The sequence below is a fragment of the Cannabis sativa genome, chromosome 7, assembly GCF_029168945.1.
Source record: "Cannabis sativa cultivar Pink pepper isolate KNU-18-1 chromosome 7, ASM2916894v1, whole genome shotgun sequence".
In the NCBI taxonomy this organism is placed as follows: domain Eukaryota; kingdom Viridiplantae; phylum Streptophyta; class Magnoliopsida; order Rosales; family Cannabaceae; genus Cannabis; species Cannabis sativa.
This window is the reverse complement of record NC_083607.1, coordinates 46,140,944-46,168,523: the sequence shown is the minus strand read 5'-3', so window position 1 is coordinate 46,168,523 and position 27,580 is coordinate 46,140,944. Positions and strand designations below refer to the sequence as shown.

Sequence of the window (27,580 nt, the reverse complement as noted above, 5' to 3'; positions counted from 1 at the left end):
GGATATAATTCAAAAATCAATTTAATGATCTTTGAACTACATATCTACTAACTATTTCTCCACCCCTATCCGTTCGCAAGATCTTTAACCACTTACCTTAATGGATTTAACCAATGCTAGAAATTTAAGAAAGTTTTCAAACTTTTCAAATTTCTTTGCATAAGGTATAATCTAGAGTTATCGTTTTAAGAATACAACGAAAAAAAAAAACTCATATCCACCCCTGAATGTACATCCATCTGCGAATGAGATGAACTACTTTCAGTGGATATAGGCATATTAACTCTTTGCAGAGATTGATCTTGTCAAATCCACTATGAATAAGATACAAATGCCATAGATTAAAAAAAAATGTGGTAGTGTCTTTTGATGACTTAGGTTTAGTTACATCAAAGAATTCTTAGAATAGTGCAAGTGGATCCTGGTCACAGAATATTTAACTCATATTCCATACAGTTTGAATCCATTAATAGAAGATGGATATTAAACACTTGAGAAAGTGCAACTGTATTGTATTCTGGAATTAGAAATATAAGAAAATTTCTGTTTGGAATCTAAAATTAAAGTCAAAGACTTAAATTTATACCAAATATTATGAGTAATTCTATCTTGGACCACCACTACTAATTTAACTCTAAGTCTGATTTGCCCATACAAGTAGGAGATTTCTAAGATTTAGGATTTATATCAATTGGGAATAGAATTTCGGGATTATAATCATATGCGTCATTTAATTTCTTAAGAGAAAATATAGAATGACATGAAATGATTTATAGACCATTCATCCAATGATATGTTATTGAGCTAATTCGAAATGAATAAGCTAAGACGAATTAGGATAATTTCGTTGTTTAAATAAGAATCCAACGATGCTTCGATTAGCGAAAGACAAAGTAATCTTATTTATATAATCTTCTTGTTTCATATTGTAAAAATACTAGTTTAAGGTGTCATCTATTGATGAACAGCTAGATGTTGCATATACAATATTTATCTTTCGAGATCTAACACTATTATGTATGTCTAATGGTGAAAATCCATTAGGGATTTATCTCATTAGATAAACAAACCAAGTTAGACCAACAATGAAGAATCGAAATTAAACTACAATTTAATAACAGAAAATAACATGGTTCAATATAAATTCATACACAATTAAGAAATTATTAAACATATAGGAAGTAGGAATGACAACTGAAAATACTAAAACATACAATCCTAAATAATTTCCAAGGTTTTCAACAAACTGATATCAGTGTCCCGTTTAGGCGAGAGTCAAAGCTACCATCCATTGAATAGAGTTGTCAGCTCATCTAAAATGTTAAACATTCTAGCAACCTTTTATTCGATCAAGATTGGAATTCAGCGTTGTCTCGTTTAGGCGAGAGTCAAGGCAATTCTATCTTATGAGCTTCCACCATTGTTTCGCAATTTGCAAGTCAAATATGGTTGCCACCATTAGGGTGATCCATACCATATAAAACACTTACAAACTACTTATCTTTCGAGATTAAACGGTGCGAAATTGCTAATGAACGTTCCTCCATTAGGGAGGATTACTCACTAAAACAAACGCGATGTAAAACCAACAATGGAGAGCGAATATCTTAATAATAAAGCTCATTATTTAAAGAGAGTTGTATTTTCTTTGATACTCTTTATTTAATCTATTTATTTTAAATATATATTTATTTAACTAAAATTTCCAATTTAGAATGAAAAATTCTAAATATAAATTTTAATTTAATAATTATAAATTTTACTTAGATGGATATGAAAATAATATGAGTCATTTTCATCTTAGTAATAATTTCCAATAAATATTTAGAAAAATATTCAATTTAAGTTGTTACAAAATTAATTTAAATTAATTTACAACTCAAATTTAATTTTCTATAAATATATATTGCATTTCGAAAAGTTAAAGTATTTAAGAATACAATTTTCGAAAATGCATGTTAAAATAAAAAAAATAAATCCTGGAAAAATTATTCTAATTTAATGTTGGCCCAAAATTAATTAATAAAATTAATTTACAACAAAAAATATAATTTTCCTATTTAATTAAATATATAAGAAAAATTTCAAATATTTAAGTATGATGATGAAAATCAAGTTAAATATTAATTTTCTATTTAGTTAAATACACTAGAAAAATACTTCAAGCAAAAATATCACCTATCTAGATTTTCCATTGACTAATTAATTCAATTTCTAATAATATATTTTAATTCATTTATTTTAAATCAATTAATGAAAAAATCATTGATTTAAGTTGGTCCAAAATTATAATAAATAATTTACAACTTTAATCTATTTTTCAAATAAAATTCAAAATTCCACCATTTAAGAAATGTAATTTCGAAATTTGATTAATAAAATAAAGAAAAAAAATATATATTTTTTGAAAATTATTTAAATTTAGTTGAAAAAATAAATTTCAACTAAAAATAATTTTCTATTTAATTAAGTGTCATGAAAAAGAAATATTTAAGTATCATGATCAAAATCAACTTAGATATTTAATTCTTAAATTAATTAAATGTATTAAATTCAAGAAATAAATAATTAAGTGTAGAGAAGGCTTACTTATTAATCTCTAGTTTAATACTAGGAAAAATATACTTAAAATAAATTGTACCAAAATTAATTATATAAATAATTAATTTCACAATGTATAATATTTTCCTATTTAATATTAGAAATAATAAGTAGTCTAGAAATAACTATCTAGAAAATATCTTATTTGACTAAGTATCTTTTCCACAAAATTTGAAAAAATATCTAATTTAGGTTGTATTAGAAAAAATCTAGAACTTAAATATTTTCAAATTTAAATTTAATTAAATATCAAAAATTAAGTTGTAACCACTTAATTTGAAAATATTCCATTTTAAGTTAATATTCGAAAAGATATTAACTTAAAAAATATCTAAAGAATCTTAGTAACCAATGCCTAAAATTCCTCAACTTAATTTTAAAATTTTAAATCCAAAAGATATTCAGATTTAAGTTGGTTAGTTATAGATAACTAAATATCAACTTAAAGAGGAATATTTAATGAAAAATTTAAATTAAGCTTTAGAAAGAATCTAGATGGTTATAATTCTATATTTAATTAAATACAAGAAAATACATATAGTTTAGCTTAGAATATAAAATTCTTTAAACTATGGTTTTCTTAGATTAATTTCAAAATAAATGAAATTAATTATGTTGCTAATCAATTTTATTAGGTTAAACTAGTTTAATTAGCCTAGTACAGTTATTCAAATCAGGCAAATGGGCCTTCACAATTGGGGTGGTTCATTTGAGGGGGTGCTGGGTTCAATATGTCGTACCCACTACTATGGCTCCCAACTCTCACACAAGGCCCAAAAGAGAGGAATTTAACTTTAAAATGAACAACTGTTATTTATTGAATAGGCCCAAAAACTAAATGGGCCTAAATAAAATCTATCAAAAACTATGATATTTTATTTAGCAACAACAATCTATATGCATCTATAATGAAATTAAACACATAGGCTCACACAGGCACACAATTTGGATGGATCCTATCATGTTGCTAGGTCTTACACAGATGAAAGAAGATGTAAATATACCTGTTACAAATTATTTACTTGACCAAGGGAGCCATGAGTTAAAATCAGATCATTGGATCTGTCAACAAGTTAACCATGGCTATTTGCAATCAAGCAATAATAGGTTTTGAAAACTTACAAACAAGCTAAAACACATACTCCTGCAACAAGGTTAGCTGGATAGTTGGATGTAGGATTTATTTAATTTTAATAAATGATTTCGAAAAATAAAATAATTAATTAAATAAAAAATTATTTTCGAAAATTTTAAAAAACTTTTAATTAAAAAAATTAAAATTCGAAATTAATAAAAAAAAAATATTTAAAATTAAACCTACAATTTTGAAAAATTAGGTTTCAACCAACCTAAATATCATTTCAAAATTTGCTAACTACTTTTAAATATTTAATGTTATTTTATAAATAAAAATTAAATAAAAAATTAAAAAAGATAAATGAATATCTTTTTCAGATTTTAAATGTAATTTAAATAAACAAAATAACAAAATTTAAAAGTTAGCAAAATATATTACATCTATTTAAAATTACATGATTATAGTTATCTTATTTTAAATTTAAATAAGGTCAATTTTTTTTAAAAAAAAAATTAATTTAAAAAATTTAATATCTTACCTTAAATTTAAAAATAAGATAAGATATAATCAAATTCAAAAATAAGATAGATAATTAAGCAAAAAAAAAAGATAGATATTTACTATTTTTAAAATTCAAATTACACTAATATCATGAATTAAATTTAAAAAATATTTAAAAATTTAATTATCATAATTAGAATTGAATTAGGAATAGTAAAAGTATAAATATAGAACTACACAAAAAATCGGAAGTTAATTCCATGAAAAAGCATGAACAAACGAAGAAAAACGAAAAAATTTCAAGCTGTACGGACGGGATGTTGTGCATACCCGTCCGCGCGCGCAAGGGGTGTTTGGGCGTGAAATCTCGGCACTGGTGGAAATCCGCATGATTTCCGCGCGCAGAATTCAGTTGCTCAATCCCGAAATTTTTTGAAACTTCAAAAAATCATAACTAATTCAAATTAAATCAAAATTGAGTTCTATAAAAAAGTAACTTGCTTAATTTTTTCCATACTATCCAATAAAAATAATTCCAGAAACAGATATCCAATTATTTTTCACGAAAATTCACAAACATCAATCAATCATCAAATAACACTCAATACAACATGATACCATTCAAAACATCAAACAATCGTTTTAAAGTCCAAATTTCTTGCAAGAAAATCAATTACCATGGCTCTCAGGCCAGTTGTTGAAAATTATTTTACCAGGATCTTAGATCTACTCACAAGTATGTTGATTAACACCCTAAATATGAACTTTCTAAAATGATGAAATAAACACATATAAAGTTTAGGAAACCTTACATTGGGTGCAGCGGAATATAATGACTCCTTCCGTTTAGATATCTAGCCCTTGATTCCTTTCTGTAGCAGAGCATTATCAATATCTGAACCTAGATCTCTTTCTCTGAATCTTTGATGCTGAAACTCCTTTTGTTGAAAGTCTTTCTTCACGATCTTCCTCACTATGATTGAGGTATCACTTGCTGTGTGTGGGCACTACTCTCACACTAAGAATTTCGAAATTCAAGGAAGAAGAGAGAGAGAGAGTGGGGTCGGCCAAAGATAGGGAGAGAGAAGGCTCAGGTTTTTCTCTGAAGGAAAAAATAGAAAATTTTAAGTGTAAATTTCCTGAAGCCTTCACTATCTATTTATAGCATTCCACTAGGGTTAGGTTTGAATTATTTGGCATTAAAATAATGAAAATATCAATTTGAATTCCCTACAAAAGTGGTCGGCCCTATACATGTGGATTTGGGCCTGACTTTTTGCAATTTTGCAGTTTTATCACTTTTGCATCTGATTTTCTCAAAATCGCCAATTTTCTAATTCAATCATTTAAATATTAATTCTAACTATTTAATAACTATAAATAATTATTAAATAATATTGTCATTTATCATATTTATTAATTGAACCATACAAAGTATCATAATTAACAAATATGCCCAAAAAACTCTTTCTTTACAATTTCGCCCTTACTTAGTGAAAAATTCACAAATAAACATAGTCTAATTTGAGAATTGTAATTGATTAATCAAAACCAATTACATGAGTCTTACAAGCACTATTATCTCAACTAGTGCGGGGACCATGGGTCTATATAACCGAGCTTCCAATAAGTAGATCAAGAATTTATTACTAAAATTCACTAACTTATTAATTCTTCGTTGAATCCACGCATAGAACTTAGATTTGCACTCTCAGTATATAGAATGCTCTATATGTTCTACCATATAGACACATCATTAGTTATCCATTGTTATAATCCTAATTTGATCAATGATCCTCTATATGAGTGATCTACACTGTAAAGGGATTAGATTACTGTTACACCCTACAATGTATTTAATCTTAAAACACTTAACCCCGTATAAATGATATTTCAGCTTATGTGAAATGAGATCTCCGCCATTTATTTTCGTTTGGTCAAGCTCGAAGGAGATCATCCTTTACTTACTATTTGCCAGATAGAAGCTATAGATTCCATGTTCATGTTAGCGCTCCCACTCAATTGCACTACCGTGTTCCCAAAATGTACGTATCACCCTGACCTAAAAGTAGGCTTAACTAACAAATCAAAGAACAGGAATAGCCTCCTGAGATTGAGCCTAATCATAACAGGATTAAGATCATTTTATCTAGGATCAACTAGGCGATATTGACTTGAATAGATATTACGGTAAGTTTAATAAATCTAAGTCAAAGTTCAATATCGGTCCCTTCCGATGCATACTCCATGCATCCAACCTGAGCTTTACTTTAACCAATGCTCTGGAAAGAACATAGCACTTCTCCAAATGCAAGTAAACTCTGTTGTAGATTATCATATCAGTAAAACCCTATGTCTGATAAATCTAGGAATCTTTATTCACATAGTCATGTTTACTTTCCAATGTGTTGACATCACAATAAACAGGATCAAGTATGTGAAAAGGATTTCAGATGAATTTATACATTATGCACATATAATCATGAAATAAATCATGTGAACCATGCAACATTAAATGTTATTTCTGATCTATATTAATAAGTAAATCTGATTATATTGAAATGAGTTTTATTTAGGGCATAAAACCCAACATTTATAGCATGCCACATAGGGTTAGGTTTGAATTATTTGGCATTAAAATAATGAAAATATTAAATGATAAACCCTACAAAGGTGGCCGACCATGGCTAGTGGATTTGGGCCTCACTTTTGCAATTTTGCTGTTTTATCATTTCTGCATCTCATTTTCTCAAAAACGCCAATTTTCAAATTCAACCATTTAAATGCCAATTCTAACTATTTCATAACTATAAATAATTATTAAATAATATTGTCATTTATCATATTTATTAATTGGACCATACAAAGTATCTTAATTAACAAATATGCCCTAAAAACTCTTTCTTTACAATTTTGCCCTTACTTAGTGAAAAATTCACCAATAGACATAGTCTAATTTGAGAATTATAATTGATTAATCAAATCCAATCAAATGAGTCTTACAAGTAATATTGTCTCAACTAGTGGGGGGACCATGGGTCTATATATCCGAGCTTCCAATAAGCAGATCAAGAATTTACAACCTAAATTCACTGACTTATTAATTCTTCGTTGAATCCACGCATAGAACTTAAAATTGCACTCTCAGTATATAGAACGCTCTATATGTTCCACCATATAGACACGTCATTAGTTATCCATTGTTATAATCCTAATTTGATCAATGATCCTCTATATAGATGATCTACACTGTAAAGGGATTAGATTACCGTGACACCCTACAATGTATTTTATCCTTAAAACACTTAACCCCGTATAAATGATATTTCAGCTAAGTGAAATGAGTACTCCACCATTTATTTTCGTTTGGTCAAGCTCGAAGGAAATCATCATTTACTTTCTATTTGCCAGATAGAAGCTATAGATTCCATATTTATGTTAGCGCTCCCACTCAATTGCACTACCGTGTTCCCAAAATGTACGTATCACCCTGACCCAAAAGTAGGCTTAACTAACAAATCAAAGAACACGAATAACACTCTTGAGATTGAACCTAATCATATCAGGATTAAGATCATTTGATCTAGGATCAACTAGGCGATATTGACTTGAATAGATATTACGGTAAGTTTAATAAATCTATGTCAAAGTTCAATATCGGTCCCTTCCGATGCATACTCCATGCACCCAACCCAAGCTTTACTTTAACCAATGCTCTGGAAAGAACATAGCAATTTTCTAAATGCAAGTAAACTCTGTTGTAGATTATCATATCAGTAAAACCCCGTGTTCTGATAAATCTAGGAATCTTTATTCACATAGTCATGTTTACTTTCCACTGTGTTGACAACACAGTAAACAGGATCAAGTATGTGAAAAGGGTTTGGATGAATTTATAAATCAAATAGACAAGCAATTGATAAGATGAACCAAAACATACAAATGAATGAAAAAATACTTCTGTTTCTTTATTGATATTGAATAAAATGGATTATATTGAAATGGAGTTTTATTTAAGGCATAAAACCCAACAGTTCTAGGCTGCAAGGGATAAACGACCCGAGGCAGCCTCGCTAACCAATATAAAGCAACAGCCCGGCGAAACACTAATGGCATACTTAAGTCGTTTTAGTACGGCTGCTGCAAGGGTTAGAAATTTGGATGATAGTACACAACTTACAGCCCTTCAGGCGAAGATTTCTACTGATCCATCAACCGCTGGGGGCAAACTGTGGGACAACTTATAGGGTTGCCCAGTAAAGAACATCACTGAGTTCAACGAAAGGGCTCGGGTGTTCGTTCGAAAAGAGGAAGCTTGAAAAGGGATGAATCTGTTGAAAACAGGCTCGGGAGGCAAACCCAGCAATGTTTCAACAAGTGTTGTCTATACTAGAGTTGATAACTCAGGGGCCTCTGGCTCAAAAAGAAAGGACGATTTTAAGGAATTGTCAAAGGACAAAAAGAAACAGAAGAATCACGATAAGTACGTGCCAGTGTATACTATTTATACCGAGCTTAATGAAATTAGGGAAAATATTTACCTCGCGCATGAGTAGAAGGTTGCCTTTGGTAAGCCCGAGCCCATGAGGCATGTGAGGCACAAAAGAGATCCTACAAAGTATTGCAAATACCATAAGGACATTGGGCACACAACCGACACATGCTGTCAGTTGAAAGATGAGATAGAAAGTCTCATCGCTCGGGGCCACTTCAAGCAGTATGTGAAGAGACAAGGCAATGGACACAACCAGCCCAGTCTACCTAACAACCCAAACAACCAGGGGTTACAACCTCCTCCTGTTGAAGGAGAGGACATCCTGGTTATTTCGGGAGGGCCGCATATCGTAGGGGAGAGCAACAACACCCAAAAAAAGATATGTGAAAGAAATAAAAAACGAGCAGTCGGCGTTTTCCCTGGAACCTTTCAAGAAGGTAAAAATTGGAGAACCTCCAATAATATTCACAGAGGAAGATGAGATAAACGTGAGATATCCTCACGTTGATCCATTGGTGATTACCATTCAGCTCACCAATAAAAGGATAAAGAGGGTGTTAATAGATAACGGAAGCTCAGTAAACATCCTTTATAAGGAAATGTTGAGGATGATGGGGCTCAAAAAAGCCAAATTGAGGCCTTGTATGGTAAATCTTTACAGCTTCATTGGTGACAGTATTGCCAGTCTAGGCATAATCGAGCTCGCATTGACCTTCGGTGAGGCACCCCTATGCGCCACATTTATGCAAGACTTTTTAGTTGTTGACCTGCCATCGGCTTACAATATATTGTTAGGTCGTCTAGCATTGATCGGACTACGGGGTCAGTTCGATGAAGCATTTATCCTTGATATTTCAAACACCAGAGGGTGTGGGAGTGGTGCTAGCTCGGGACTGCTATCGCATAGAGCTATAACATAGAAAAGTCGGTCATCAGCTAATGGCGGTCTTGACAGAAGAAAGCGAAAAGAAGGACGAGGATCTTGACCCCCGGGTTCAAGATGAAAGAAACTTATTAAAGCCAATTAAAGAATTGGAAGAAGTTATTCTCGACCCAGGAAATCCCACAAAGTGTGTTTACATTGGGAAGAACCTGGACGAGCAGCTTAAATAGTAGCTAATAAGTTTCTTAAGGGTGAATCAGGATCAGTTCGCCTGAAGCCATGGAGATATGGTAGGGATTGACCCTAGTATTATCTGTCATAATTTAAATGTCGATCCAAACTACCCAGCAAAAAGGCAAAAAAGGAGACCCTTGGATTCCGAGAGGCAATGGGCACTAAAACAGGAAGTGGACAAGTTATTGGTCAATGACTTTATACGCGAGGTGTTTCATCCTTTGTGGATAGCCAATCTTGTTCTCGTCCCGTAACCTAACAGAACTTGGAGAACTTGTATTGATTTTTCTGATCTGAATAAGGCGTGCCCAAAAGACTGTTTCCCACTACCCATGATCGACCAGTTGGTGGATGCAACTGCTGGGCACGAGCTATGTCATTTATGGATGCAGACTCTGGATATAACCAGATAAAAATGTATGTCCCAGATCAGGAACATACGAGTTTCGTAACTAACATGGGACTCTACTGCTACAAAGTCATGTCGTTTGGGCTGAAGAACTTTGGGGCAACATATCAACGATTGGTGAACGAGATGTTTGCAAATCAGATCGGACGGAACATGGAAGTTTACGTCAATGATATGTTAGTAAAGTTAGTAAAAAATGGGAGTCATACCACAAACCTCGCGAAATGCTTCAAAATATTAAAGAAGTACAATATGAAGTTAAATCCAAAAAAAATGCTCCTTTGGGGTATCCTCAGGGAAATTTGTGGGATTCATAGTCAACGCAAGGGGCATCGAAGCTAACCCTAATAAAATTAAGGAATTGATAGATATGCCATCACCAACAAAGCCTAAAGAAGTACAAGCCTTAACGGGAAGGATGGCTGCATTCAACAGATTCATTTCGAAGTCAACTGATAAGTGTTTGCCATTCTTCAATGTATTGCGAGGCAATAAGAAATTCAAGTGGACAGAAGAGTGTGAAGAGGCCTTTCAGAACATAAAAAGGCATCTAGCGACGCCTCCAATTTCGGCGAAACCAATAACTGGAGAAATGTTACTTCTCTATTTGGCTATCTCGGAAGATGCGATTAGTGTAGCTATAGTGCGAGAAGAGGGTAAGCACCAGCAACCTATTTACTATGTAAGTAAGAGGTTACTAGGGGCAGAGTATAGATATCCCCCTCTCAAAAAACTCGCTTTGTGCCTAGTCCACGCATCTCGCAAACTTCGGCCGTACTTTCAGGCACACCCCATAAAAGTATTAACCGACCAGCCCTTGAGACAAGTTTTATCAAAACCAGATGCTTCTGGAAGATTGATAAAATGGTCAATCGAACTGGGGCAGTTCGACATAACATACCACCCTCGAACATTCATCAAGGGCCAAGCCTTGGCAGACTTCATAATAGAAGGCATAACTCCAAAAGAAATTATGCCTGTTCACCGAGACGCGGACACTTGGAAGTTATATGGGATGGCGCATCCAACGAGTAGGGCTCGAGTGCAAGGGTAATATTAATCTCACCAGAAGGCTTTAAGTTTCATTATGCTTTGAGATTTCAATTTGACGCATCAAACAATGAGGCCGAATATGAAACCTTGATCACTGGCATTAAGATAGCCGAGGCGTTGAAAGTCAAAAATCTCATCTGCCATTGTGACTCACAGCTGATTGTAAACCACGTTCTCAGGGAATACCAAGCCAAGGGCCTGAAAATGGCTAAGTATTTAGAGAAGGTTCGGAAGAACTTGGAAGTATTCGATTACTTTAAAATTGAGCAAATTCTAAGAGAACAAAACTGTAACGCTAATGCCTTGGCAAGACTGGCCTCGCAGAATGACTTGGATGAATTGAACTTGGTTCCGGTGAGGATACTTAGCGAGCCAAGTATATGTGAAAAGGAAGACGTATAGATGATAGACAGCTCTCCTACATGGATGACTCTTATAATCAACTATCTACTCGATGGACAACTTCCAACTGACAAAAATAAGGCGCAAAAACTCTTGTACTCAGTGCCTCGCTACACAATAATTGAAGGCAAACTATACAGAAGAGGTTATTCGATGCCTCTACTTCGGTGTGTTCTCCCTACAGCAGCAAACGATATCATCAGAGAAATTCATGAAGGCTTTTGTGGGGATCATGCAGGTTGGCAAAGCCTATCTAAAAGATCATTAGGCAAGGATATTACTGGCCAACGATCAATAAGGACACCCATGAGTTTGTCAAAAAATGTGATAAGTGTTAAAGGTTTTCACATATACCTCGCGTGCCGCCAACGAAACTAAGGATGATGACCTCGCCTTACCCATTTGCTATATGGGGAATTGATCTAATTGGGGCATTACCCGCTAGGCGAGGAGGAGCCAAGTACGCGGTAGTAGCAGTTGACTTCTTCACTAAATAGACTGAGGTCGAGCCTCTTGTTTCCATAATCTGCAAGAAAGTCCTTGACTTTGTCGTCAAGAACATTGTCTGTAGGTTTGGAATTCCCATGAAGATAGTATCTGATAACGGAACCCAGTTTGATGGTGACTTGTTCATTGAGTTCTGCGAGAGGAACAAAATAAGTAAGAGCTTCTCATCAGTATCCAGGCCTCAGGTAAATGGACAAGTAGAAGCTGTTAATAAAACCTTGAAGGATACTATCAAGAAGAAGTTAGACGTTGCCAAAGGCAGGTGGGTCGATGAGCTACCTCAAGTACTCTAGGCTCACAAAGCTACCGAGAAGATGGCAACGGGACACACTCCTTTCTTGCTAGCATTCGGCTCGGAAGTAATGCTACCTGTTAAACTAAACATATCGACTCACAGACAAGAGTTTTATAATCAAGAAGAAAACCAAGAACTTCTAAAATTATCCTTGGATTTGCTTGATGAAAAACAAACTGAGTCGCAAATCACTAATGCAGCATATCAACACCGAGTTACAAGATACTTCAACAAAAGAGTCAAGAAAAGACTATTCAATGTTGGAGACTTGGTGCTAAGGCGAGTATTTACAAACACGAGAGATGCATCTACAGGAGTTTTCAACTTGAACTAGGAGGGTCCATATGTAATCAAAGCAATAGTTGGAATTGGAGTTTACAAATTAGCTCGGCTAAATGGCTTGCTAATGAAGAACTAATAGAACATGGAACATTTGCGACCCTACTACCAATAAATAAATGATGTAACTCACATTGCTGATGTAATATTTTAACTTCAGTTATGAATAAAAAGAGAATCATTTCTGTTATTTAAGTAATTGCAAAGCTTTACTCTTTAAAATTACTTAAGGGACATTTGTGTATGATTAACTGGGATTCCTCTAGAAATACATTATATAATGCAAACCCATAACTTTTAAAATTTTTAAAGTTTTTTATCAAACCTTTCTGATGAGAAAGGGATCAAACTACCATAACTTTTTTATTTAAACCTGTCAGACGAGAAAGGAAAATTAAAAAGTTATAACTGTTGGAATTTATTTTACCAGGATCTTAGATCTACTCACAAATATGTTGTTTAAACACCCTAAATATGAACTTTCTAAAACGATAAATTAAACACATATAAAGTTAAGAAAACCTTACATTGATGCAGCGGAATTAATGTCTCCTTCCACTCAGATCTCTAACCCTCGTATCCTTTCTGTAGCAGAGTATAATCAAGATCTGAGCCCGAATGTCCTTCTTCTTCAATTTTGATCCTTCACAGTCTTCCAATCTATGATTGAGTTACTGCTTGCTGTGTGTGGGCACTCACTTTCACTAGGGTCACGAAATTGATGAAAAGAGAAGAGATGGATGATTTCGGCCAGGTATAGAAAGTAGGGAAGGCTCAGTTTTTTGAAGAGAGAAATTTCTGTCAGAAAGGCTTATGAAAACTTGTGATTTGACTGAGCCATCACTTTCTATTTATAGGCAACTACTAGGTTTAGGTTAGGAATTATTTGGCATTAAAATAATGAAAAAATTAATTTGGAATCCCACAATAAGTGGCCGGCCATGGTTTAGTTAGTGGACCCCACTTGATTTTGCAGTTTTATCAAATTTTATTTATATTTTCTCAAAAATGCCAACTTTCCAATTCTAAACTTTTAAATGCCAAAACTAACTATTTAATAACTAAAATAGATTATTAAATAATATTGTCATTTAATTTAATTATTAATTAGACATATAAAGTCCATTAATAAATAAATAAACCTAGAATCTCTTTTCTTTACAATTTCACCCCTGCTTAGGGAAAATTCATAAAATTAGACATAGTCTAACTTTAGAATTATAATTGATCAATCACGAATCAATTAATGAGTCTTACAAGCAGAATGTTCTCAACTAGAATGGGGACCATGGATCTATATAACTAATAAATGGATAGATAATATAACTATTCATACAAGAAATCAAAAATATACAAAGTGATAAAATCATTAAAAGTATATTCAAGTTTGCTTAAGGCAGATTATAATTGTCATTGCGAGGCAAAATTGACTACTGCTCGAAAATCAAAAGTTCGGTAGATAACTAACTACTTAAACAGGAAAATTACGAGCAATGGAAAAACCCAAAAAACTTTACATTTGATCAAAATATAGTTGTTTACATTGTGAAAAAAAACGCAAGCAAACACAGTTATATTAAGTTCGAACGACAAAAGTACAAGGCATTTAAGATAAGAGAAAACCCAAATTGGTTTACAAACTTATCTTTACAAAAATGTCACTAGGGGCAAACCATTAAGCCATTTTCATAAACAAAGAATACAAGGTTATTTATGGGGGGTTGATGAAGTCAAAAAAGACCATCTACACGTAGCTCGAGAAAGACCGTCTACACGTAAAAGGTCTTGACCTTTGCATAGACCTCATTCTCTGTATCAGGCAGCCTATTACTAACATTAGCACTTAAAATTTAACCAGTTGACGTCAACGACAGCATAGCCAAGGGAGTATCATATGAAGGCAAAGGAGAAGATGATTTTCCATGCAAAAACACGTGACCTGTAGAAGAGAGCACGTGGTCACTTAAAGACATTGACCCAGAAAAAGAGTTGGGCCCAACAGTAACTGGCCCATCATCACAAGTCCAAAATTTCTTAAAAATAGCTCTTTCATCACAATTAAGATCAATATTAGTCAAATTAGGAGCACTTTCCTTACCTGGAAAAAATCTAGAGGAGGAAACATTAATGGAATTAAAGGTGGTGTTGTCATTGTTTCCCATGCTAGAGATGTGCATTGAGCTATAAGTTGGTGATCAAGAATTACCAAAATATTTGAGATAGTTGGCAAGGAATCAATACTCTTTCCCTTTCAACCATATTTCATTTATTATTCATTACACCCACAGAAATCGGAGAAGTAAAAACCTTAGCTAGAGCTTTCTCACCCTTGGTCAAACTAACCGGAACACGAGAAAAAGTTGGTGACACAACCATTGAATTTCTACCAGCCACCGTTTTCCAAGTGTCATAGCTACCATCGAACCCGACAACCCACCATGCAATAATTCCTTACCCCGACCTAGCTTACCCGCATCCTTGCGAGTCCATTTAGATGACCTAAGCGAGCGTTGAATTGGGCAAGTCCTTAAAAAATCACCATACTTTCACTTATGGCCTCTCCAAACCAATTCTGGCAATAAAACACACTCCCTCAAAGGGTGTCCAATAACCACAACAAAAGCGAAATTCTAGCAACCTTTCATATTTGAGAGGAATTTTTGATTTCTCCTCTCCTTTAATCAAACTAACCTTTATAAGTTTAGGAAGAGGTTTGGAGATATTGATGCCGACACGAACCCACAAAAACCCTTTTAGGCAATTCTTGGAAGAATTCTCATCCACTTCAGTCACTCATCCAAGAAAGCCACCAAGTTCTCTACCCATATCGACCGTCATGCACGAAATCGAGACAAGATGAATCTGGACCCAAATTTTGACTCTATTAAATGCCAAAGAATTGTAATCACCAACACCCGTAGGAACTTTGATAGCCAAAAGTTGACATTCTAAAAGCCATGGACCGCCACCATAAACTTTACATTTATCGTTGAGATTCAAAAATCGAAATAAAAATATATTATTACCAACTGCCTTGACAGTCACATTACCATTAATCTTTCAAAATAAATCATCACTTTGTGGCATATGCTCCCTAGAAAATACCTTTGAAGAAATCAATGTCCCCACTAAAGTTCTCTCAACACTATCTTTATCAACATCAACAAAAGCCACCTCAAGATCTCCCTCAATAACATCCTCATCACTATCATCGTAGTCAAACGAATCGTTTAAAGTTGCTCATTCATCACGATCCATGATGAATAAAACAAACAACTCTAATAGCCAAACTTCTCCACCAAGAGTTTCAAAAAAAAAAAAAAAAAAAAACACATTAATTCAAAACCCTGAAAAGAAAATAGATTTTTTTTTTTTAAAAAAAAAACATCTTCTACTATATTATAGTAGTAGTTTACGCTAGTAAATAATTAGCATTTCCAAAACTTTTGTCACTATCAGATTATGTGCCTTAAAATATATTGCTTCTAAATTTTTTTCCTTACTTACATAACCATTTCCTTTTTCTTAAGTTCCAAATTAAATAATAAATAATATATATTTTTTAGGGCCAGTTTTGCACAACCATGTTGTGGAGAAAAGCAGATGTAGCTATACTGTGAGGAAACATAGTTGTAACATAATTGTAGAAAAAAGATGAATTGAGTATTTGGTAAATAATAAATTTTAAAGTGCTACGAGTTGTTAAGATTCTATTATATTAATGATAATATTTTAATTTAGTTAATTATAATCACAAATATATATATAAATATCTTATATAAAATTTTTATTTTTTTTATATATTTTTAATTATTTTTTTTCTATAGTATAAATTTATATGTATTTGATAAAAATAATTTTTAATATTTTTAAATTATATTTTAAAAGCTTGTAAAAGAAAAAATTATAGTTTATAAGAACGTTAAGTTGATATTGTTTGTTAATAATAAAAATATAAATATAAATATAAAATATTTTTTAAAGAAAAATAAAAACTTAAAAACTCAAATGTTGTTTATTTTAAATATTTTTTCCTTCAAAAAAAATATTTTTATTTTTTGTAATATATAATAAATAATTAAATAAATTTTTAGTAAAAAATAATTTATTATAGAGTCTTTTAATCCAAACAGTTTTTTCTTAAAGTTGGGTTGTGCCAACTTTAATTTTTAGCTACTTTATTGAAAAGTAGCTTTTAACTTTTTCAAAAGGTGTGCCAAACAAGCCCTTAATCTTCTCAATTTTCATCAGCACCAAATTATTAAATACATTTATATTATAAAAAATAAAAAAATGGATAGTATTTTTTTTTATTGAAAACATAATAAATTATAATTTTTTATTAGTTCTTAAAAAATAAAAATATATCAAAAATCTAATAAAATTTTAAAATATTAAAAATTAAATAAATTATAATTAAAAAAAAGGTAAATACTATTTTGGACCCTGTGTTTTGCAAAAGTTACTGATTAGACCATCTGTTTTGTTAAATGACAAAATGGACTCTGTATTTTCTAAAATGGTACAAATAGGACCCTGAACTAATTTTTTGTCAAAATAAAATTTAATAATAATCCAATCTAAATGTGTTATGACAAAACCGTTTACATTTTTTGTATCTGTTCGTGTTAGGAATTGCTTCAAGTTGATTATTTTAAAAAAAAAAATTCAAAAATTAAGCTCAGGGTTCTATTTTTACCATTTTAAAAATACAAGGTTTATTTTATCATTTAACAAAATATAAGGTCAAATCTATAACTTTCGTAAAACACAGAGTACAAAATAATATTTACCCTAAAAAATATTATTTTCAACAAACCTGCATTTATTCATAGAAAAAAAAAACAGGAGAGATTCAAGCTTTAATATATTCGAAACACATACTTGAAAAAAATATTAGAAAAATTATTAATTTTTTTTTTTGAAATATTAAAATGATTTCTATTATAAAAAATAAAATGATTTGGGGAGCTTGCTTAGGTGAATGTGTGTGTTGAGCATAATTGATCGGTGTGTGGAGTTTTTGGTTGGAAAGAGAAAACTTCCTTAATCGTTGATCACCATAGCTAGCCATCGGATTCTACTTTCTTCGTTATTTTCCAACCCCAATCCAGCATTTCAAATTTTTCTTTGGAAAAAATCATTTTCTCTAAAGAATCACAATCAAATTATCCAACCTCACTTGTCAGTAATGGAGTGTGAGGGGATCTCTCGAAGCTTTCGCAACTATGTCGACAATAAATCAACCGACACTATTGTTAAGACTAAGCGTACAGAGGTACATAATTTCTGGGTTTACTATCTGTATTTATTTATTTTCATCTATAAATGTACCATCTTTGTTTTCAAAAATGGCAGAGTTTGTGTAATGAGTGTGGGTATGCACTAGGCAGATTCTTGAGAAGAAGAAGGCCATTGATGATGTGATTAAAGCTGCCTCTGCCCATAAGGACCCTTTATCGGCTTTCCCTGCTTTTCGGTTTTACAGCAGGCATGGTAAGGTTCTTCCTCCATTAATATATATCTTTTTAAAGATTTTGTCCTTTAGATTAAGAATTCATATTTCATACTTCTTGAGCACCGTTCTGGCTAGTGTTTCAGAAGTGAGTTCTATCCAAGCTGTAACAGATTTAAACTCATCCTCTCTCTTCACCTCCCACACACACACATATCACATAACCCTTGAATCTTAACTAATAAATGCTAGCCTTAATTTGCTTATTGTATGAAGTTAAATTTATTTGTGTCATATCTTTTGGGCTGTTTGTTGTGTTTTGCTCTCTAATATAAACGTTTCATGTTCTTTTCAACATTTTCTGAGTTCTTGACACTGTTTAGAAATGAAGTTTATCAGTAATTCAGTCTTTGGCTTCAATTCCATTTTTCATTCAATGGTTACTCCGCTTGGCACTGTGATAAATGTGTGTTCTTTGTCTTATCACTACCGCATTTTATCAGCTAACTATTGTTATTTATCCAACCTTTTTAGGCATGTCTATGTATTTGGAATCTGGACGTGGTGATAAGCTCTCCGCTCCTGTGAAGAAATACATCCAAAACCTACTCAAGGTATTACATTAAGATGGCTTCTTTTAATTGTTTTTCAAATTATAGTATGGATGGTGCTTTGTGATATTCTTCCTTTTGTTTGTTTTTCTTTTTGGTCTAGGCGATTCAGTTTGCTAAGTTCTTGAATATCTACAGGTCAATATGGAAAGACACTATGGTTCTCAGTGGCCATTGGAAGAAAAGGTTAAGCGCAGGGAAATGGCTGCACCTGAAGCACGATATATATTTGTTTACGAGGTTCCAAATGGAAGTCCTTGTGAGACATCAAAAACCTCTGATGGGAAAAGGACTATAACTAATTGTCTGGTAGATAGGGGGACTATGGTTGGATTTGCTCATTTTCGATTTGTCAGGGAGGAAGGCATACCGGTTCTTTATGTTTATGAACTGCAGCTGGAAGCTCGTGTGCGAGGCATGGGACTAGGAAAGTTCTTGATGCAATTACTTGAGAATATTGCTCAAAAGGTGCTTTTGTTTTCCTTCCATTTTTATGATGTTACTTTATGGAAAGAACTTTAGTTTGCGGAAGGAAACTTTTTCGAGAACTTTATACCAAAATAGAATGTTTTAACATTTGCAGTTTCTAATTTATAGTTAATATTAGAGATTGTATAACCTGTATTTCCCTTGTTTGTTTTTTTAATGACATAACATGCAAATTGTTTATTGCGGAATTTAGGCACTAATAAAACATATCCTTCTTCTGTAGAGCGATATGGGTGCTGTGATGCTGACTGTTCAGAAATCGAACTTCGGTGCTATAAATTTCTACACTAGTGTTTTAAGGTTTTTTTTTTCTTTTCTTTTTCAAACAGTATTTTCTATCTGTGAATAGAATGGGTTGAATGACAAAATTAATTGCTTTTGTGTATTGTGTCAATGTTATAGCTTTTACCCATGGTTTGTTCTCCACTACTTTTTCATAAACCTCAGACTTGTATTAACATAATGGGACTAAATACCAGGAAAAGCAAAAGTGAGTGACAAAATTTCATATAAAATAGTGGCCACAACAAAAATAAAAAAACAGAAAAATTTACTAACTGCTACAAATAAACTGCCAGTCTCTGATGAAATCATAGAAAGAGGTACCCTTGAAATATTTAACATCATATGATCAAATGGCTACCCACTGCTTAATCTTATCCCAAATGTAGTTAACAGTTCTCTCTCCATCTTCAAAGAATCTATTGTTTCTTTCCTTCCACGAAGTCCAGAAAGTAGGCCTTTACTGCAGTTACCCAATTTGTTTATCTTTGCCTCCTTTTCGTGGAAAGTCAATAAATCTGTGAAATGAGGAGAGGTGCACCGACAAAAGCTAGATTCCTTTATTAGTTTAACCCTAAATTTACCATGTAGAAACAAATTATCTGGTGTTTCTTAATGCTGTTTGCACAATGTGCACCAGCCAGGTGAGATAACAGGTGAGGGTCTTCTGCCTTGAAGGTCCAGGATGTCAGTTTCTCTACTAAAGCCATCTATACCTACCCATCCAACCCAGAAAATAGAAGAGATTATAAACAAATAAAAAAACTTTTGCCTTGTACTTTTAAGGACCGTTGTGAAGTATTTGAGGAATAATATATGCTACAATGCTAAGCATGTGTACAAAATATCTGTATATATGTATGTATGTGCCCTTCTGTAAGAAACTTAACAAACTGAATATGCAGATGGAATGAAAAACTGTATTTCGTTGTACGTAAACAGTTTTTAAAGGAGTAGTTTTAGGGTACTACCAAGTGTTTGAAATTATAAAAGATGTATGCTTATGGCCTTTTGTAAGAAACTTACCAAACTGAATATTCAGATGAAGTAGAAAACTGTATTTTGCTGTATGTAAACACTCTTTGAAGGAGTAGTTTTTGGGTACTACCAAGTGTTTGAAATTGCCAGACCTCGACAATGCTTTTACATTTTGTTACACAGTTATCACCCATTTTTTGTTTATTAACTTTAAGTCCTTAATCCCTGATCTCAATTGGTTAGCTTTATTATTATATTTATTATTTTTCTACAGATATATGTTATCAATGACGTCACCATCAAGAATTGAGCCACTGGTAAGGGATTTAATAAATCTTTTTAGGAATTCTATTGAGAATGTTTTCTTGGTTATGTTTTAAAATGAAGTAACTAATTGTGCAGGTGGGAATTGAGAAAAGTTATATAATCCTTTGCAAAACATTTAATCAAGAGGCAGCCAAAGCTATCTTAGCTGAAGAAAATGCTTGAAAGAATTTAGTCCAACCTCGAGGTATGTGGCTTCATAAAGTGTAGTTCTACTTTAGTTTTTGCTAGTGATATCATGTTAATTGTATTCTTCATGATGATCCTTGAGAGAGTAAACTAACAGAAATTGACTTACATGACTAGGTTTAAGGCGCATCAAGCATTTTGGAGTGGGGGATATCTTTCACATTTTTTATTTCTAAGATACAAGGTATGTGGAATCCCACTTTCAGTGTACAAGAATATTATGTATAAGGTCTTATATGATATTGAATAAATATATGATCAACTTAATCTTCATAAGCTATCTATATCCTATGCATAAGTGCTTACAACTTACAAGGTATGGTTTCAAAGAACGAAGTTTGTGTAATGTGGTTCCTATTTTGCGATTGAATCGGGACAAGGGACGTGGTAGGGAATTGTGTACTTCAAATGGTGTTTTAGTCGCACACGCCCACACACACACATAAAAGAAAGAATACCCACCATGTTTGTTGTTATTGTAAATGTAATAAACTTTCTCAAAGATATTACGGGTAAATAAAATTGCTTGATGGTAGGATTATACTCATTTAGTTCTTGTGATGCAGGTGATGGAGGAGAAAAATAAAATAAAAGGTAGTTCATGAGCCAAATTTGAACTAAAGAACGTTTTTTTTTCCTTTAGGTACATGTATATGAACTTATGTGTGAGTGGATATTGCATGTGATGTAAATACTTTCACATGTTTTTAGTACAAAATGCTTATTAAAGGATAAAGATTAACACTAACATATTTTAGTTTCATCACTTTACTAGTTATTAGAATAGTGTTTTTAGATGGAAGATGTTACACCTTTATCGACATATATTGCCTACATATCTAGTACAAGTTCCCATCCAACTTACCCAACCATTAATCTTGATTGCATGTTGTGCTACAATATTTCCAATAAAGTGCTATAAATGTAGTGTATAACTAAATTTTTGCATATTTTGACAAAATGATGCTCCATCTGTAATGCAAAATATGTTAAATTCGGTATACTAAAAGGTTGAATTTGACACAAAATATAAAATTTATACTTAAATAACAATTACTTTTTTTATATTTATTCTTTTGCGACTAATTAATGTTATTGAAATTAATTCAAAGTATTTAATATTATATTTATTTAATAATATTTTTATTTATTGTTTATAAAATTTAAATGATTTTATTGACTTTTAATTTTATTAGTGTGAAAGAAGAAGAAGAGAGAAAAAACAGAGTCTCTGTTATTATTGATGATCAATTACCAAATACATGAAGCTACATTTATATAGCTCTAGAATAAGTAGGAAGAGCTAACTGATTTGTAACTGAATAACAGAAAATGCCAGTTGACTAAAAAAAATTAACCAAGTGTTGTGTACCGAAAGTAGTACGTTTTACATTTATCAATTCGCAAGTTTACGAATTTTTATTGTAGTATGGAGATTGTGAAGAACGAGGTTAAATCCATGGGAATTGCGTGAAATTGAAGAAAATACTTATTTAATCTAGCTAATAAAACTCTAACCTAGTTCCAAAAATGGTAGGTTTTTAGTAACAAATTAAAATAAAGTGTTTAAACGTTAAAAATATATTTTTCAGTGATATTTGAAGATATTATTAAGGGTTCAGAATCCACTTAAGTGTATATAAAAATATTTATGTTTATATTGATTCTCATAATTTAATCATTAATAAAACCAATTATTTTCTAACAAAAAATAGATTTTCTTTCGCTTTGAAATTATAACTTCTAAGCATTAAATGTGAAACAATTTAATGTAAATACAAAAAATCAAAGAATATTATTTTTTACAAAATGTGCAACCAAGCATAAATAATTTCTAACTATCAAAAATACGTGATATGAAAGATGAAAGAAATTATTTTAAGAAGCGAAAATCATAAGCATATATTGTATTGAGAATCAAAATAAAAATAAATACTTAATTAAATACATTAGGTTTCATCGTCCGCCTTAATAATAAGGAAACTTAGAAACCCGTAAGAAAATTAACTAAGAAAGCGGTAAACTAACACTGAGTGTTTTCTCTAAACCTAAGCTTCTATTCATAGAAAGCTAAAAAAACTAAGGGCGCGTTTGGAAAGCCACCTGGGAATTGGAATTAGATGTAATTGGAGGTAATTACACAGTTTGACGTGTTTGTGTGGCCACGTAATTACATAGTAACCGTGTAATTAGAGGTAATTGGGAGGCCTCAATTACTCTCTTCAATTCTCATACCCCCCATGAGAATTGGGTGTAATTACACAGTGTAATTACATACCAAAAATAAATTCAAATTATTTTAATTAAATGATATGATATTTTAATTATTTTTAATATATTGACTTTCCCTTTTTCTATCAATCATCAAACACGTATACATTCCCATATACAACCTTTCATCAACCTATTTTCTATATATTCCATATCTCTCAAATAAAGAAGAAAATCCTATCAATAAATATAATATTGTTATAGTGTAGGCATGATAATTTGTTTCTTATAATGTTCATGAATCTAATGAATATAATATTTAAAATTGTAGGAAAATATTATGTGGTTGATGCAGGCTATGCAAATACAAAAGGTTTTCTAGCACCATATCGTGGAACACGATATCATTTGAGAGAGTGGAGTCAAACACAAGCACCACAGACAACTCGTGAATTGTTCAATTTAAGGCATTCAAAGCTTCAAAATGTGGTTGAAAGGACATTTGCTGTTTTGAAAAAAAGGTTTCCCATACTAACAATAGCTCCTCAATACACCATTAAAAAACAAGGTTGGATTGTATTAGCATGTTGTGTACTTCACAACTTTATTCGCAAGTGGAATTGGGATGATGAATTTTTCGAAGAGGACATGGAAAATGAAATAGGAAACTGTGAAAGTTTGAACAATATTGATTTTGATTCAGATTCAGATGAAGAACTTGGTGACGGGCCAACAGATGATGACAAGCAATATATGTTTAATTTTAGAGATATAATAGCTTAAAATATATGGAACGCAAGAGCAATTGGATAGTCTTTAAAAAAATTATTTTAAATATTTGGTACTAAATTGTTATAGTTCTGACTTTATTTTATGAAGAAATTATTATTTATTTATATATTATTAATTGATGAAATTTATTTTAAATATTATAATATTAATTTACTGTGTAATTACTAACTATCATGCCAAACATGATATTAAGAATTCACATGTAATTACCACTTGATATCCAAACACACCTGTATTTTAAAATACAATGTAAGAACTATACAGTTGTTTCCAAACAGACCCTAATATGCAATTAAACTTATTACAAATTGCATGTGGGTAAAAAATGTAAATACATAAAGTTAATATCGGAGTGCCACGTGTCGCATTTTGATTGGCTGACTTGGGCAAGCGGTGCCACGTGGCAAGCTTCTGTTGGCTGAAAAAATAGTAAATTGGGCCTTTGAGTGACTCTTGGTGCATGCAGAAAAGAGGAGAAAGTTTCCTTTTTGAAGCTTGGTGACCAAGGTGGGACGAGGCCCACTCGCGTGCCCGGGAATTGGCACGCACGCACGACCCAGGAGGGGAGTGGACCGCACGCACGCGTGGCTGGCGGAGGGGAACAAGAGGCTGCTGCTCCTTTTTGGTTTTTGTCGCACGAATCACAGCCCGCCACGTCAAGAAAGGGCTGACTTGGGCCTTTGTGTTATGGGATTTTTGCAATGGGTTTTCTTACTTGCAAAAATACTTTTTTCTCATATTTTGGGCTTCATTTTTATCATCTTTTCTTTTCTTTTAATAATGATATTTTTTCAATCAAACACAAACAATATTAAATCCAAACAAAATATTTTCAACATGAAATATATCATAATAATCTTAATGAAAATATTTATTTAAAATCTAATTAATTTGTATTTCTTTAAATAAAAACAATGCATTTTCTTAACTTTATATTTTTTTTTTCTATTATGCCATAAATACTAATTAGTATTTATAAACAAAGATAAAATTAATCTTAAATAAAATATTTTCAATATAAAATATATTGCATTAATTTCATTAAAATATTATAGAGAATTAATATTATTTTGTATTTTTACACTATAAAATATGTAATATTTTGGCATTTAACACCAAGACACTAACTCAGAACATAGCCTAACACTCCCCCTCAAGATGGAGTGTATATACTTATCAATTCAATCTTGTCTTTCAAGGCTTTGAACTGAGTTGGAAACAAGGGCTTGGTTAGGATGTCTGCAACCTTCTCTTTAGTTTAGACATGTGCCGTTTTGATTACTCCTTGTTGAACATTTTCACGCACAAGGTGACAATCGATTTCTATGTGTTTCATTCTTTCATAAAACCCTGGATTTGAGGCTATGTGTTGTGCTGCTCGATTGTCACAATACAATATAGCTGATGCCTTGTGTTCGATTTTTAATTCCTGGAGCAAGGAAAGTAACCACAGGACTTCACAAGTCGTATAAGCCATGGCTCTATACTCCGCTTAAGCAGAGGATCTAGACACCGTTTGTTGCTTTTTGCTCTTCCATGAGACTATGGAATCACCAATGAAAATACAGAAACTAGTTGTGGACCTTCTTGTATCGATGGATGCTGCCCAATCCAAATCTGTATAAGCCTTTAGTTGCACCTTAGATGGTGTAGCAAAGAACAGTCCCTCTCCTGGGGGAAGATTTAACATACTGTAATATTCTTTGTGCAGCCACCAAGTGTGTTGATATAGGAGTGGCAAGAAATTGGCTCAACTTGTTAACCGAGTAGGCTATATCGGGTCTTGTAATAGTCAAGTATTGTAGCTTACCAATGATTGTTTTATACAATTTAGGATCAGCTAGAGAATCTTTACCATTGTCCCACAACTTTATATTAGCCTCCATTGGTGTACTTGCTGGTTTGCATCCCAAGTGACCAAGGTCTTCCAATAATTGAAGAGCATAGCCTCTTTGTGACATAAAAATTCCTTTATTGGATCTAGCTATTTCAAGACCAAGGAAATACTTCAAACCTCCCAGGTCTTTGAGCTTGAACCTGCTGTCCAATCTCGTTTTTAAAGTCTGCATCTCAGCCAAATTTTTGCTCACAACAATCGCATCATCCACATACAACAATAACAAGATAAAACTTGTACCAAAGTGTTTTATAAAGAGAGAATGATTTGTGGCCGAGTGTTTGAAACCTTCTTCAACCATGGAATTAGAGAATTTCTCAAACCATTGCGTAGAAGCCTGTTTCAACCCATAAAGAGACTTTTTAAGTTTGCAAACGACATTAGCTGGTAGAGTGTGCCCCTTAGGACAATACCCTGGAGGTAGTGTCATATAAACATCTTCATGGAGATCACCATGAAGAAAAACGTTGTTAACATCAAGCTGATGGAGAAACCAATCATGAATGGCAGCCAAGGCAATAATCAATTTGATAGTAACCATCTTAGCAACTGGTGCAAAAGAGTGAAATATCATTACAAACATGATGAGTGGCACCTGTATCAATAATCCAGCTAGCTTTAGAATTAGAATGGGGAAAAGATTTACCATTGAAGTGTGAAACCAGAGGAGGACAATCATCTTGACTCCTTATGGCAACATCAGAGGTTCTTTGAGATAGCATTGCCAAGATTTGTTGATACTGCATGGACAACCGATTGACCAAGTCCTGATTGTCATCTATGTTTTCCCCAGATTTCTACTTAAGGTTGCTGATAGTGTTGGCAGCTGATGGTTTTCCCCCATTGTTGCTACTTTGGCATTAGGTTTTTCAACAGGTGCAACATTTCTGTTAGGAAATCTACCATACAAACGATGTCCTGGTGGATACTGTTGGAAATATTTTATCAGGATCTAGATTTACTACCAAGTATGTTTGATTAACATCCTAATATGAATTCTAAAAAAATGAAATAAACACATAAGAGTTTAAGAAAACCTTACATTGGGTGCAGCGGAATATAATGACTCATTCCATTCAAATCTCTAGCCCTTGATTCCTTTCTGTAGCAGAGCATTATCAAGATCTGAATCTGCATCTCTTTCTCTCCTTCTTTGATGCTGATTTTCCATAGTCTTACACACTATGATTGAGGTACCACTTGATGTGTGTGGGCACTACTCATTCACTCAAGGATTTTCGAAATTTAAGAGAGGAAAAGAGAGAGAGGGGCGGCTCGGCTTTTTGTGAAAGAAACAATGTGCAAAGTCATGAGTTTCCTGAAGCCAATACTTTCTATTTATAGAATGCCTTCTAGGTTTAGGTTAGAATTGTATGGCATTAAAATAATGGAAAAAATAAATGGTAAAGGGCTTGCATAGTGGGCGGCCATATAAGGAAATTGGGCCTCACTTTGCAACTTTCCCATTTTGTTATTTTTCATTCCTATTTTCTCAAAAATGCCAATTTTCTAATTTAACCTTTTAAATGTCAATTCTAATTATTTAATAACTTAA

The 27,580-nt window shown here is 32.5% G+C and overlaps 3 protein-coding genes across 5 annotated transcripts; all 3 read left to right on the top strand.

The window, feature by feature from the left end:
* The first annotated feature begins 8,763 nt into the window (after positions 1-8,763).
* LOC115696572 (uncharacterized) lies at positions 8,764-9,595 on the top strand. The gene is made up of 2 exons (XM_030623466.1): positions 8,764-9,000; positions 9,083-9,595. The coding sequence occupies exons 1-2, from the start codon at positions 8,764-8,766 to the stop codon at positions 9,593-9,595; spliced, it is 750 nt and encodes a 249-aa protein (XP_030479326.1).
* An 8,144-nt stretch (positions 9,596-17,739) lies between these two features.
* Positions 17,740-21,870, top strand: LOC115696213 (uncharacterized). 3 transcript variants are annotated; one of them, XR_004007766.2, is made up of 9 exons: positions 17,740-18,075; positions 18,187-18,293; positions 18,787-18,866; positions 19,002-19,331; positions 19,576-19,652; positions 20,887-20,929; positions 21,015-21,123; positions 21,243-21,309; positions 21,692-21,870. XR_004007766.2 is itself a non-coding variant. In XM_030623116.2 (8 exons), exons 1-7 carry the CDS (start codon positions 17,989-17,991, stop codon positions 21,099-21,101), a joined length of 807 nt encoding a protein of 268 aa, XP_030478976.1. In that variant the 5' UTR covers positions 17,741-17,988; the 3' UTR covers positions 21,102-21,123; positions 21,243-21,396. The 3 variants fall into 3 exon arrangements, 1 of the variants encoding a protein (XP_030478976.1); XR_004007765.2 differs by having other exon boundaries at positions 17,741-18,075; positions 18,191-18,293; XM_030623116.2 differs by lacking the exon at positions 21,692-21,870 and having other exon boundaries at positions 17,741-18,075; positions 18,191-18,293; positions 21,243-21,396.
* A 1,757-nt stretch (positions 21,871-23,627) lies between these two features.
* Positions 23,628-24,119, top strand: LOC115696571 (uncharacterized). Its single transcript, XM_030623465.1, has one exon. The coding sequence runs from the start codon at positions 23,628-23,630 to the stop codon at positions 24,117-24,119; it is 492 nt and encodes a 163-aa protein (XP_030479325.1).
* Positions 24,120-27,580: the final 3,461 nt, after the last annotated feature.